General features: G+C 45.5%; 1 protein-coding gene across 3 annotated transcripts in view; it reads left to right on the top strand.

Moving 5' to 3' along the window:
- NCKAP1L (NCK associated protein 1 like) overlaps positions 1–14297 on the top strand; it is an 87414-nt gene that overhangs the window by 22882 nt on the left and 50235 nt on the right. For all 3 annotated transcript variants that reach the window (XM_061614555.1, XM_061614554.1, XM_061614556.1), the window contains 9 exons: positions 186–323; positions 1495–1543; positions 2211–2367; positions 3372–3428; positions 4580–4676; positions 8991–9100; positions 10658–10790; positions 11493–11574; positions 12170–12228. In XM_061614555.1, the coding sequence (XP_061470539.1) occupies positions 186–323; positions 1495–1543; positions 2211–2367; positions 3372–3428; positions 4580–4676; positions 8991–9100; positions 10658–10790; positions 11493–11574; positions 12170–12228 (882 nt within the window). The remainder of the gene's footprint in view (positions 1–185; positions 324–1494; positions 1544–2210; positions 2368–3371; positions 3429–4579; positions 4677–8990; positions 9101–10657; positions 10791–11492; positions 11575–12169; positions 12229–14297) is intronic.

The following is a 14297-nucleotide window of genomic DNA, read 5'->3' as shown; positions in this document are numbered from 1 at the left end:
AGACATGTGTGGGGAGTTGTGGTGTTGGTAGTGACTGGTAGGATTGGAAATGAAAAAGAGAAAGTAGGCAAGCTGCAGGACCAGAATCCCTAATCAAGTTATCCTCATGCAGGCACTTCTGTCTTCTCTCTCTCTCTCTCTCTGCATTTTGTCACTTCCTGCTGCTAATGGAACTCTCTTTCCAGGCTGTTAGCAATGCACTTCTTTCTCTGCACTTCCTCTTTGCCCGTCGAAACCACTCAGCTGACCAGTGGCGAAGTGACCAGCTCTTCAGTCTGATCAGCAACCCTGCAGGCATGCTAGCTCCTGCCAATTCAGACACGGTGAGCGTGTATATATAGACAGTGACACCTTCTATACCTCTCCAGCCCAGCCCAAATTTGGGCTTTCTGGAAGGTCTTAAAGCTACAGGCCCTTCATTCTGGATCAGCAGTGATCCCTTTTAGAGAGATGGTATATGCAGGCTCAGCCCTCTTCTACATGATTTGTATTATATAGCCTTCAGTGAGAGAATTCAGCATTTCCCAGCATACATTGCAGGCTCACAGGCCTGAACAGAATGGACAGATCTTGATTGTGATGTCAGAGTTATGCACTCAGTGTCAAGTTCTAACTTTGTGGGCAGTTAAGTTAGAGCAGGGATAGAGAAACTTTTCCAGTCTCAGGGCTGCATTGTTGGCAGCCTTTGGGAGTGGGGACCACAGCCAGAGGTTGGCTGTGGATGGGATCCGTTGGCTGGTGCTGATTGGAAACCATTGTATCACCGTGACAGGCTGGCATTGATTCGAGTTTGTTCTTTATCTGCCTGCAGCTGCTTTTACTGATCTATTTTTTTCACTTGGAAAAAACATCGATAATTTGAAGGAAATATCTATTTTTAAAGGAAATATTGATAAATTATCATTTTTCCATGATGTTTAGAGAGTTTTTTTTTTAAAAAGTCAATTTTCACAAATAGCCATGGAATCTTGCGACATAAAATCTGATCCTCAGTTTTTGAGAATAAGCAAATGGAATGCTAGCACATCCCTAGCAGGCCCATAGAGACAAAAAAGCAGGCAGGGCAACAGATGTGATTCATACCTCTGTACAGTAGGATACATCCCAGCCAGAGAAAAGTTGAGAGTTCATGTGGCATTATCACAGTTCAGGGCACTTGAGGAAGGTATGAAGCGGGGCCAGTGAAGTGTGTAGCCTAGAGAGATGGGGTCTCCTCTTGAGAGGAGGGGAGAGTCTCACAGGCAGCCAAGAGAGGGCCATATTTGGACCCAAGGCCTGAGGTTCCCCCACCCCTGAGCTAGAGTGTTAACAGCAGCAGACTTTGATGCTGGATGCTCCACCAAATGATTTCCACAGGCGCACAGCAAGGCCTCTGCTACTCCGGACTTCTTAGGAAAATGGCTCAGTAGAGGCACTCAGTGTTGGGAAGGGAGAGGATGATGTGACGTTTTAGGTTGGCAGAAAACCATGGTTTTATATTTTTCCTCTTTCCAGATGGCCTGTGAATACCTTTCCCTGGAGGTTCTTGAGCGATGGATTGTAAGTAAGTCACCACCTTGTTCTTTGGTGGTTCTGGTAGGCTCGGGAGGATGGTCCTAAGCCTGGAATCTCAGCTCAGTTCAGCAAGAAATATTCTCCAGCAGTGACCCCTTTCCCACAGCCTAAAGCTGCTGAAACTGTCCAAGTCCATTTTCATTGGCTGCAATGGACATAGGCAGAGCTATGGACGTTCTGTGTGTTAACTTCCCCTCCTCTGCAAATTTTGCACCAAAGTAACAACATTCTGTGCCAAGAAAGGCTGCAGTTTGTAACACATTTCATTTAATTTTCGTGATTAATTTTGCTCCTGGAAAAGGGGGGACAGGGAGGGGCTTGCTGCCAGCTGCGTCACTAGCGGGAGTGCGGGGGGTGCGGACCTCCAGCGCGTGCCCTCCCAGGGCATGGACGGGGTGGCTGGTCTTGCGTGCGCGTGTCGCCCGCCCGCCTCCGAGGAGGAGTTGGCTGCGCCAACCCGGAGCGCTTCTTGGCTCCTTTGCCGGCCAATGGCGCGGGGCGGCTCTTGGTGTCACCCCCCTCAGGGTGTCACCCGGGTGCAGTCCACACCCTCCGCACCCCAGTAGTGATGCCCCTGCTTGCTGCTATGTTGCGCAAGGAAGGGCAGACTCCTTTGCTTCCTTACCCTTGCCATTGACCACCTTCTGCTCCTGCAGTTGGGTTCTTGCTGTGCCACAGCTGCCTGGGCTCTACCCAGAGCTGCCTGGATTTGTGGCGGGCAGCTCTCCGTGGCTCACTCTACATCACTCTGGTACGGGATGAAGTGCTTTCTATTCACAAAGTGGCGGAGGAGGCTTTCAGCAGCATCAAAGGGTGAGTGACTGACATGTAGATGTGAGTTAATCCATGGGCAAAGTTTGGTAGGTTCAGAGATGAAACAAACCACACATGCTGAAGTTTCTTCTTCTATAGTAATGTTAAAGGTACAAGAGTGGTGTAGTTTTTAGAATATCAGATTACAATTGGGGCTCTAAAGCTCACTTGGGGGACCTTGGTCCAGTTACCAACTCTCAGCCTAACCTACCTCACAAAGTTGTGAGGCTAAAATGCCGGGGGGGGGGGAGGTAGTAAAGAGCCACGTATGCTACTTTGAGCTCCTTGGAGGAAAGACAGAATATAAATACAGGCGGGCCCCGCTTATATGGCAGGTTCTGTTCCGGGCCCCCGCCGTAAAGCACAAATTGCTGTAAAGCGGAACCCCATTGAATATAATGGGGCGCGTCACGTGAAAATGACACAAAAATGCCACAAAAGCGCAAAAATCGGCTTTAAAACAGGGAATGAAAGCTGCCCCATTAGCGGGACGCTGGGAAGTGAAGCGCCAGGAAGCGGGGCCCTACTGTATGATAAAATAAATAAATGAGAGCCTTGTGCTTTTTTTATATTTGTTCACCCTCTGCACACCTAAAACTGCTTTCTGTTGAGTCGCACTATTGGTCCATCTCTGCCAGTACTGCTGATACTGACTGGCAGCAGCACTCCAAAGCTTCAAATGGAGGTCTTTCCCAGACCACCTCCCTGACATCTTTTTAATTGCAAATGGCAAGGATTGAACTTGGGACCCTTTGTGTGCAAAGCATGGGCTCCGCCACTGAGCCATGGCTCATCCTGAAAAACATCACAAGAGACAATGAAGCTTTGGCATAGCTATTTTGCTGCTAAGGGTTTTGCAGTGTACCGATGAATTTTAAAAACATCCCATTTTTAGAAAATTTGCCCTTGTGCAAAGTTGGCTTCACTTAAATGGGTGAAGCAATATAACATAATGTTTTGGAGGGGTTGAACTATGAGCTCAATCTCTCTCTCTTTCTCAACAGTTATGGAAAACGTGTAGCTGATATCAAAGAATGTAAAGAGCACACTTTAGCAAACAGGTAGGAATGGGTCTTCCCTTCCTTGCTAATTGCTTTGTCTGCCCCAGGGATTTGCTTGCAAGGTAAACAAACCTCTTCTGCTTAATACTTTTCCTCCATCAGTCATACATTTTTCAACCCTATTTGACTGATGTCCTCATCATCCCTATTTCTTCAGTATATTCCACCAGGCCACCTTTTGTTACTGGGGTCACGACCTCTTATCTTATACACTAGATATTCTGCATTAAGACTGCAGTCTTGTACACTGGGGGGCTCACCTTTTTATGTTTATTTTGCCTGCAGGCTGCATTGACCCATAGCCAGTCCTCTGGGAAAGCTGCATGCCGGCAGTGGTTGTGGCTAAAAATGGGTGTGTGCTGTCCACCCTCTCACACACATGCAGATGTGCTCACAGACTTTCCCCTCCATCAGCTGATTCATGCAGATAAACTGATAAGGAAGTAAACTCTTTTCACTCATGAAATGATTGATCTGATGACTAGGAAGGGGGCAATTTGCATCCCCATCAGGTGCTGCCCACCCCAGAGCAGTGTCTGCTTTACACCAAAATGAATGGGATATAGGGGAATTTTAAAAAAATTGCTTGGGGGACTGGATCAGGCCACCGAATTGGGGTTAGCCACCACTGTGGTACATGCTTTCATGGGAGAAAGCCCCACTGAAGTCAGCGGGATTAACCTCCCATGTGTATAGGAGTGTGCTATAAATCTCCTATTGAGAAAGGGGGAAAGGCAGCCCCACTTTTCTGAGGTCCTGCCATCCATCTGCTCCATCATCTGCTGTGCGGCACACCTAGGAACCTGCTCTCCACAGCACATTGGAAAAAAGGGACAGACAACAGGGCCACAAAGAGAATGGGTGGAGTCAGCCCTACCATTGTGCTGTGGCTGCTTCAGGTGACCGATTATAGGTGTCACAAGAGAACTGCCAGTTGTAAGTCATTTAATATATAACTGTTGTGCTTTTACCGCCGGAGAGGAGGAGAGGATCTTGTCATTTCTGGTTTCTGTTTGCTGGGGCCAGTAGAGCAACACATCTACACCTCATGGCTTGGGGTGTGTGTGGTAAATGCATGTTTATGGTGCAATAGAAGGGGCATGGGGCGGCTGTCATCTTGACATGTAAAGCTTTCACCGGTGTCTTGACAGTGGGCAGCTGCATCGAGGTCGGCGCCATTTCCTGAGGAATGCTGTACGGGAGATGGAGGCCATCCTGGCCAATGAACCAGGGCTCCTGGGGCCAAAGGCAAGTGTTGAAGGGGGATGTGGGGATGAGCAAGAGAAAAGAGCAGTGAATGTGGAACAAGATTTCCACATGCATGTGATGTACATGGGGTGTGTGTGTGAGTGTGTGTGGTGCATTGCCTGTGCAAGTGTGCCTGGGAAACTGAATCCAACTGAGAGAATGTATATATTTATTCATTATTTATTTAAAAAAATTCTATCCTGCTTTTCATTGCAAGCAAATATCAGAGCAGTTCACAAGTTAAAATCCTAATGTATAAACATAAAACCACAGCATAAAAACAATGCAAAAAAGAGAAGTAGATAGATTACAATCCGAATAATTACAACCATCTGTCTGACATTAAACTCCAGCAAAGGCCTGGGTGAACCGCCAAGTCATTAGCTGGTGCTGAAACCTGACAACGTCAGAATTTGGGAGGGAGGGTGTTCTAAAGCTGGGGTGCACTGTTGAGAAGGCTGTCCCCTGTCTTGCCCCAAATGCTGTGCTGACTATGTATTTGTGTCTGGTTTGACATGAATGTGCCATGTGTGTATATATATATATATATATTTGACAGCATACGAAGCCTCAGGGACTCAGTAGAATGGGGGAGGTTGGGAGGGAATCTAAAAAGTAGTGGCTTTTTTTGTCCTGAAATGCATGGAGTTTCTTCCTCATGAGAATTGTAGCTTTTACTAAGAAACAAATGAGCACAGTTTCAGTTCTCTTGGTGGCATTATCTTTATAATGTATCTGGGCAGTCCAAGGGCGCATCCGCAGCAGACACTGCAGGCCAAGTTATATGTGGCGGCAGAGGGTTGTATCTTAACCACCGTCTGCTGCAGTTGTGCGTACAATGAGAAATGGAATTAAAATTGCAAGAGGGGGATTTGTGGAAGGGGGATGAACCCGTCCCTACTCACTGCTTCCCCTTCCTTCTAGCGGCTTTTCTCTCAGTTAGACGCTTCTGGTATTAGAGTGAAGCTTGAGGGAAAATGGCACTGAGAGTTTAGATTGCAGAATGTGGGGGGGGGGCTTAGCAACCCCTGTTCACTCTTTTAGCTGCTGTAAATCATCTCTCCACACCCCACTTTACATATAATTTGGGTAATCCCTGCATTCAAAGACATGGGTCTGGCACCCTCATGTGTAGTGGCTCAAAGTGTGCCTTTCTTAACCTATATGTCACTTGTGAATGTAATATAGAAAGCCGCAGAGCCATTTTAATGTTGAATGCCTTTCCTAATCTATATAGGATATGCATTTGCTTTACGGATGCAGGCAATACAAACCAAAGCTGTTTCTATGTATCACTTGTAAAAATGGCCTGCCTTACCTATGTGGGTCACACAAAGCAGTTGAGGGGATGCTTTTTACTGTACCATCTGATATTCAAAGTCCTGTAAGCAAGTGGTTCTCTCATGGATGACAGAGGTCTCCAAGAGGGTAGTGTAGCTCTCCCTACAGCTCAGAGACAGAAAACGCTTCAGCGAACACTTTTGCTCCTTCCCTCCTGCTGAGGCTCAGTTCGTTTCCTGTTTCAGCTCAGAGTACATCCTATTTGTGAGATCTCTCTCTTCACTGACTAATTCTATTACTTGTTTCTGTATCTTACTCCTTATACGTACCCTCATCAATACTTTGTTGATTTCTTCATTTTACTTACCTTTGTTAAAACAAACACCCTTTCTGTCATCCCTTGTCAGTTGTCTGGTATGGAAAAAGTTGGAGGACAAGCTGTAAAGAAAAAGCATTTTAAAAAGTCTGGACAGCGCTTGGTGGTAGCCGCAGCCAGCGCCCAGTCCTCACAGCTTCCTGCCATTTCCCAGCATAAGTCATCTTGCAGTGCTGATGATCCCGCTGAAGGGACTTCTTTGACCTATTGTATTGTCAACCGACCGAAGTCTGGAGAGTCTGGAGGTGGCTGTGATACCAGCAGGTGTGCAGGAAGCGGTGCAGAGGGGAGCGGTAGCGCCCCCAATTTTACCTCACAGCAGTTTGGACGGCAGCGCAGCAGCAGCACCCGCCATTTTAAACTGAGGTGGAGCAGCAAATGGGGAGCAGTGGCCCCCCGCCATTGTACAATACAGCAGAGTGGTGGCAGCATACAGGGCAGCGGTAGCCCCCCACCATTGGGGAACATAGCGGGACGCCGGCATCCACAATATCGGCACAAAGGGGAGCTGTAGCCCCCGCCATTGTGAAGCGCCAGGGGGCAGTGCTGAATGCAGATTTGTGTGTTATGGCTCTGAGGGCAGCCAGACAGCTGCGATCCCCAGACCCTCCATGCCTAACAAGTTTAGATCACAAAATAGAGCCACTATCTCCTGAGGAGGAGGTTTTTGAATCTGTTCCTAATCAGTCACTCTATACTGTTGACAGTGGATATCATCCAGCTGACCGAGTCGCCCCCATTCCATCTCCCACAGCCCCAGGACCTACTCCTCCTACTCCTCCAGGGTCCTCTCCTTCATCCAGACCCACAGTGGTTCCAGCTAACCGCATGGAAATTGAGTGCATATGACTGCTAGTTTTGGGAATGTCTTTGGCAGTAGTGGACACCATCTTAGCGGCTCAACAACCTTCCACTGTTCACAGCTACCAGGGTACATGGAAGGCATTTCTTCTTTGATGTGGGAAACACAACATTGATCCCGATGTGGCTATGGTGGCTGAGGTGCTTCTTTTTCTGCAAGAAGGTCTTCAGATGGGTCTGCACCCTAACACACTGAAAAGGCAGGCATCAGCCATATCAGCCTTGCAAGTACAGGATTCCGAATCCCTGGCTTCCCATCCTTTAGTAAAATGGTTTCTCCGAGGAGCTGCAGTGATCAGCCTGCCTGTCCTTCACCTTTTTCACACATGGAGCCTACATTCGGTTCTTTCTGCCCTACCGAAGCCTCCATTCGAACCATTGGGATCAGTCCCTTTAAAAATTCTTTCATTCAAGACGCCCTTCCTAGTAGCTATTACAACAGCGCGTAGGGTGTTTGAACTACAGGCTCTGTCGGTTGAGAAACACCTCTGTAGTTTCCATAAAGACAGAGTAGTGCTAGCCCAGACTTTGTTCCTAAAGTTAACATGGCTTTCCACAGACATCAGGAAATAATCCTATCTTCTTTCTGCCCTAACCCTTCCCACCTTAAAGAGAAAGCATGGCACTCTTAGACATTAGGCGTGCACTAAAGGTGTAAATTAATAGAACTAGATCATTTAGGCAATCTGAATCTATATTCATGTCCTTCCATCCTGCCACTATGAGGGAAAAGGTATTAAGTGCAACCATAGCTTGTTGGATTAGAACTTGCATTTCTTTAGCATATGAAGCCCTTCATTTACCATCACCATTGCAAATTACAGCCCATTCTACCAGGTCTGCTGCCACATCAGCAGTTTTCCCCACAAATGCCCTGATAGTGGATATTTGTAGAGTAGCTGTGTGGTCCACTCTTAGTACCTTCACAAGGCACTATAAAGTTGACGTATATGCCTCGGCGGAGGCCTCATTTAGTCGCAGGGTTCTGCAACAAGTCCTGTCTTCTCAGACCCACTGTAGGTCTGCAGCTTTAGTATGTCCCACTTGGAGACCTCTGTCATCCATGAGAGAAAGAACAGTTTGTTCTTATCGTAAACGGATGGCAAGAGGTCTCCAAGGCTCGCCCTTGCAGTATTTTTTATGGTGGCTGGGACTGAGTGATTGAGTGCCATGACTCCTTTCTGCTATGTTTGCTGATGGTCAGTTGGCCTTGTGGCTAACACACTTTGTTTCTGCTATCAAGTTGTTGTTGTTGTTCTGTGTTTTCATCCTTGAGTTTTGGCTGAGGCTGACTTCTGAAGCTTTTCCAAGAAATGAACTGAGCCTCAGCCAGAGGGGAGGAGCAAAAGTGTTTCCTGAAGTGTTTCCTGTCTCTGAGCTGTAGGGGGAGCTACACTACCCACTTGGAGACCTCTTGTCATCCATGAAGAAACACCGTTTACGGTAAGAACAAATGGTTCCTTCTGTGCAACAACAGCCTGTGCAGTGGGAAAGAGAAATTTGAAATACAAGATAAACAAAAGCCAGAACAAAATGTGATCTTGACAGATTCCATCCATTTGCATAACTGATCACCCCGCCCCAATTTTAGGTTTCTCATTCTGTAATGTATAATTCAAGGACATCTGCCAAGCAGAATATAGAGAATATATAGATACAGAAAAGTTAAACTGCAATGTTGGGATATGTTCTCCACTCAAACCTTTTGGAGAAAATGAATAGGACTTCCTTGAGCTGGTCTTACTGATTTGAAGGGAGGGAATATTTTTGTCCCTTCTCTCTCTTTGCTGCAACAGGCTGTTTATGTCTTTATGGCTCTGTCATTCTGCCGTGATGAGGTAACGTGGCTTTGCCGACACAGTGAACATGTCAGCAAGGGCAAGAACGCAGAGGAATTCACTGACAGGTACTGGTTTTCTCTTTTAAAAATATTATTAACGAATAATTATATACACACACTAGGGATGGGCAAAGATTCTGCTGAATTCAGATTTAGCTGGATTTTTCAATGTTCTACATACTCACAATCATTGTAGGATGATCCTGTTTGCTTTGAACTTCAGCAGCTTTCCCCCATACTGGATTTTTTCCCCTGGAATAGTCCCTTGAACATATATTGTTCTTTTATTGATTTTTACTCACAATGCAGCACAGCAGTACAGGTTAGGGACTTTAGGCTTGCCCAGGAGGAGGTGGGGGATGGGGGGACACTGAAAGCCGCTTTCCTCCTTTCCTTTCCAAAAGGAAAACAGCTGGTCTCTGCTTGCTATTGTGAAAACTGACCAGCCTTAGCCATAGTGGAGGAGGAGGCACAGCCACTTTCTTTTCAAAGTATTGACACTTCCTTTTGTTTATCAATACTTCCTTTCACAATTTCCTCTTCTCCCAGGCATTTTAGCATGAGTTTTTAAATTGCTTTTTTAAAAGTGTGTTTTTTAAATGTATATATTTGTTTTTAATGTTTTTAATTGTTGTAAACCGCCCAGAGAGCTTCGGCTATGGGGGGTATATAAACGCTAACGCTAACAATAATAAAAACTTTGATATTTTTTGGGGAGAAAAAAATTGGACCAGTAAAAATAATGGATAGCGGACAAAGAATGATCTCAAATCGATAATGCTTTCAAAGCGGCCTGACCAACATATCCTTTCTTAATACATACAACCATTAACTTAGGAAATGCACAACCAATACATAAATAATAATTATATTCTGATATAAAATTGTCAAAAGTCAATAAGTGTTGTTTGTATCTATTCCAGAATTAAGAGTCCAATTCCTCTCACACACACCCCAAAACATCTCTTGACATGATGTTTCTTCCTTCCCACAAATGCTTGTGTGGTAGTTACTGAGGAAGTGGGTTGTGTGGATTGGAGATGACATGAATGAGATGGTACCCAGCATGTTGAGCACAGATAGATCTTGTTCTTGAACCTAGATCATAACCACAGAGCAGAGTCAATGCATGCAAGAGAGGACAGAGCTTCTGTATCCCTAATAGTTGTGTAGAAGGGAGAATTACAAGAAGTCTGCATGGCCACACATTTTGGGGCTGTGTGTGTGTGTGTGTGGGGGGGGAAGCACTTTACCTAGATGGGCCTGCCAAAGGTGTGTCAGTGTGAATAGCAAAGAGAACCTCACACATAAAACACTAGTACCTGTAATTGTTACATTGCATCCAGTCCCATCTAATCCTTAATGGCCTTCTGGAAATTGGCCAAAACCTTCCTTCTTAAGAAGGCATCTAGGCTGTAAATGTCTGCTTTTTTGTTATATTGGTTTTTAATCTACTAACCGGTACTGTGGGTGTGGTGTGGCTTTTTAACCTTTTTTTTTTAGTGTTTTTGTAATTGGTATTTTAAATAATTAGATTGTGTTCTGATTTTGTTAAACACGTTTTCATAAGGAAAGGTGGGGTATACATGTTTTAAGTAAACAAATATATTCCACCACTACCAGCTACCTGGCTGAGCTGCTGTTTCTGATGGAGAAGGTCCGTCACCTACTCCGACGGCACCAAAACGTCCTCCAGCGCTACCATGCACAGTACTTGTCACACTTCGATGCCCAGGTGCTCAGCAACATCATCCAGGTATGGAAGCTGCAAAGGAAGGGGAAAAACAGTGGTTGATGGGATGATGTGTGGTGGTCTCCAAGAGCTCCCAGTTCCAATGAGCATCCTTTGTACCAAAGGAATGAGAGAGAAAAGAGGGAATGGACAGAGAAAGGTAAAGATACAGAGAACCGTCTGCTGTTTAAAAGGTTTCCAGGTAGCAGATACTGGAGTAGACGTAACTGAGACGGTGGAGAGCGACTGCTAGTCAGAGTAGACAAAACCAGACTAGATAGACCAACTTTCTCTAACCTGATGCCCTACAGATGTTTTAGACTGCAGCTCCCATCAGCCCCAGCCAACATGACCAGTAGTTGGGAATGATGGGTGCTGTAGTCCAACAACATCTATTTCTGGAAGGCGTTAGGTCGGGAAAGGCTGAAATGGACCAACAGTCTGACATGGTATAAAGCAGCTTTGTGCATTCTGCTGTGGCACCATAAGGTAGAATACAGTTCACAAGCCAGAAACTAGAGAAGAGAATAAAGGGGATGCTTTGGGCTGGTTCCCTTGCCCTGGAGCTTTCATTTTTTTGTCTTTATTGCCCTCAAGGGGATGTATAACTTTAAAACCCACACCAGAGTTCATTAAATACTCACATTCACTAAAAGCCATTGCAAACAAATCATATAAATGCAAATAAAGCATTGCCATCTCTCTGAGCCCTATTGCCTTTTGCAGGACCTGACTGTGTGCCCTGAAGAGGAGTCTGTGATTATGTCATCCTTTGTGAACTCACTGTCATCCCTAACCATCAAGCAAGGTAATTATTGTGTCAGCTGGAGGTTGCCATGGATGGACGTGGAGGCCATGAGACACCTATTTTCATCCTCCTTGTACAAGAGGAACTCATATTGAGTGCCAAGAAAGGGTTAGGCTTTGTGATTGGAAAATATTATGCAAGTTGTGCATAACTGGTATGGTTTTGTGCTGATCCTGCTTGTGTTAACAAAGTGAGAAGGAAAAATAAATACAGGTTCCTGATTGAAGGAAGCGCTCTGCTAAGGTTTGGCTTCTGAGATTTGACCGTGGAAATTTATACATGTTCAAGGGTATGTGTGGACTTGATAGGATGCTGATGGGCCTTGAGCAAACTTGTTGGCCTTTTATATAAGGTCAGGTTGTATGTGTCAGCAAAAATGGAGCCCACTACTTCAAGGAACACTGTGCTTACCCAGCCTATAAACTCCCCTAGAGAGAGCTGTCCGAAGGTAAATCGTTCTTCTAGGAGCAAGGCCTGTCTTCTCACTTCAGTTCATCCTCTGTTTTCTCATCTGTGAGGTCTCTAAACAGTGGGAAAGGTCCCTGTAACTCCTTCTCGTTCTTTTGCCTCTATTAAATGCTTTTCTTCTTTTCAGTTGACGAGAAGAAGAAATTTGAATTCTCTGGGCTGCGGCTGGACTGGTTCAGACTGCAGGTAAAACTCCCTGCCAGGAGTTTCTGCTCTTTTTTTTTCTCCTCCCAGCAACACACTGTGTTGTGGGATACCTTACCATCTCTTAGGATTTTGCATGCTGTTTGCTTGGCCTTGTGATATATGACAGGATCATCCGCTGGGACTGAGCAGCTGAGAGCCCAGTCAAACATTATGGTCAAAAGAGCAGCCTGGCTCTGTCTGCGGAGAATTCTGCAGGCTTCCTGGGCTGCTGATACACTAAGAAAGCTGGAGTGGATCATAGTCAGGCACACAGGGAAGGAGGTACTTCTGGCTGGTCCTTGTTTATCCTGGTCCAGCAGCTAATTTTCCCTAGATGTTCGGAGAGGGAGAACAGGGGAAATTAGCTGCTGAGGAACGGGATAACAAGAGATACACGACAGAAGAAACTCATTCCCAGGCAGCTCCTTTCCTGTATGTGATTAAGTCTCCTCCAGCTTTCTCTGTTGCTGGGGGGACTGTGCAAATACCCAAGCTTGCTCTCGTGTGGCAAGGGCAACTTATAGCTCTGAATCAGGTATTTATGTGAAGAACTCTGACATGACAAACCCTGTTACAGTTCATACTGAGGAAGAAGGGGCTAAAGAGCCTTCCGTCTTTGCTTTTGTTGGCCTAGAAGTACATTACTTAGCAAAGTCTAAGTTGTTGGCCCTTCAGCCTTTGCTAAGTTCAAAATACTGCCCCCCTCCCCAGTTAGGTGCATCATGGCTGTCCAGCCCTTGTTTGAACACGTCAATGGGAGACGATTCTATCTCAGTGCTCTATGTGGGGCTGCCCTTGAGGTTGGTCCAGAAGCTGCAGCTGGTGCAAAATGCGGCGGCGAGACTGCTCACTGGGGCAGGGTATCGCCAACATGTCACCCCGCTGCTGAAAGTATTGCACTGGCTACTATTAAGCTACCTGGCTAAGTTCAAGGTTCTAGTTTTGGTGTACAAAGCCCTATACAGCTTGGGACCAGGATACCTGAAAGACCGTCTTATCCCTTATATACCGAGTCGATCACTGCGCTCTGCAGGTGAGGGCCTCCTGCAGATACCATCTTATCAGGAGGTCCGTTCTGCATAACATAGGAAACGGACCTTTAGTGCAGCGGAACCAACCCTGTGTATCTTCCTGCCCTTAAATATTAGACAGGTGCCATCTCTGTTATCTTTTTGGCCTTCTTCTTTCAACAAGCCTTTTAAGTTGAAACCTTATCCCAGTCTGCTTCTGTGTTGGAATTGCTTTTTAATATGCTTTTAAACCTTTTTTTTGTTTTTATCCTTTTAAAAAAAAAAGTCTTCAAGGCTTTTTAAAAAATGTTTTTAAAGTTGTTTTGTTTTAGTGTATTTTACTGTCTGTTTTTATGATGTTTTTAAAGTGTTTTTAGTGTTTTTGTTTGTCACCCTGGACTCCTGCTGGGAGGAAAGGCAGGATATAAATCAAATAATAAATAAATAATAAATAAAATAGTTAAGAAGCATTTCCTGATTCTTAGGCTAAAGTGCGGTGTGTGCTGATCTACCTAGTACATTTCTGGGTGGTTTGTATAGACCAGCAAAGGTTTCTGACTTCTCCCATTGACTAACAATAGCAACTGACAAGCTCTCCTCATACCTAAATTCAGTTGCTGAAAAAGAATGCTTGGTGGTGGTGGGGAACAGACCAGATTTTTGTGTAATAGCGCTTGTCAGCTGTTGGATTCTCCAATGACTGGTAGACCAATTAGAGATTTAAAAGAAATACGTACTGGATAGGAAAGGTGCTATTTATATCTAGCTACCTAAGGTGGAGGCTGCAGTGACCATGCCTGGATATTGCCCTCATGCTAGAGGAGAGGAGACAAAGAAAACATGGCTCCTTCTCCTCCAGTGGTCAGCAGAAAAGAGAGGAACAGGAAGGTGAGTCAGAAGTGTGAATAGCTCCCTGAGTCATATCAGTTTACACGGAAGGAAGACAGACAGAAAAGATGGCTAGGCTGCCACTGACCTATGGGGACTATCTCTCTGTCTCTCCCCATGCAAAGAGGGCCAAATGGGAGTCGCTGTTGTCATGCTTCTAAAATCAGCTTC

The sequence above is a fragment of the Rhineura floridana genome, chromosome 3 (genome assembly GCF_030035675.1).
Source record: "Rhineura floridana isolate rRhiFlo1 chromosome 3, rRhiFlo1.hap2, whole genome shotgun sequence".
Taxonomy (NCBI): Eukaryota; Metazoa; Chordata; class Lepidosauria; order Squamata; family Rhineuridae; genus Rhineura; species Rhineura floridana.
The sequence above is the reverse complement of the archived record's forward strand: the minus strand, read 5'-3'. Positions and strand labels throughout refer to the sequence as shown.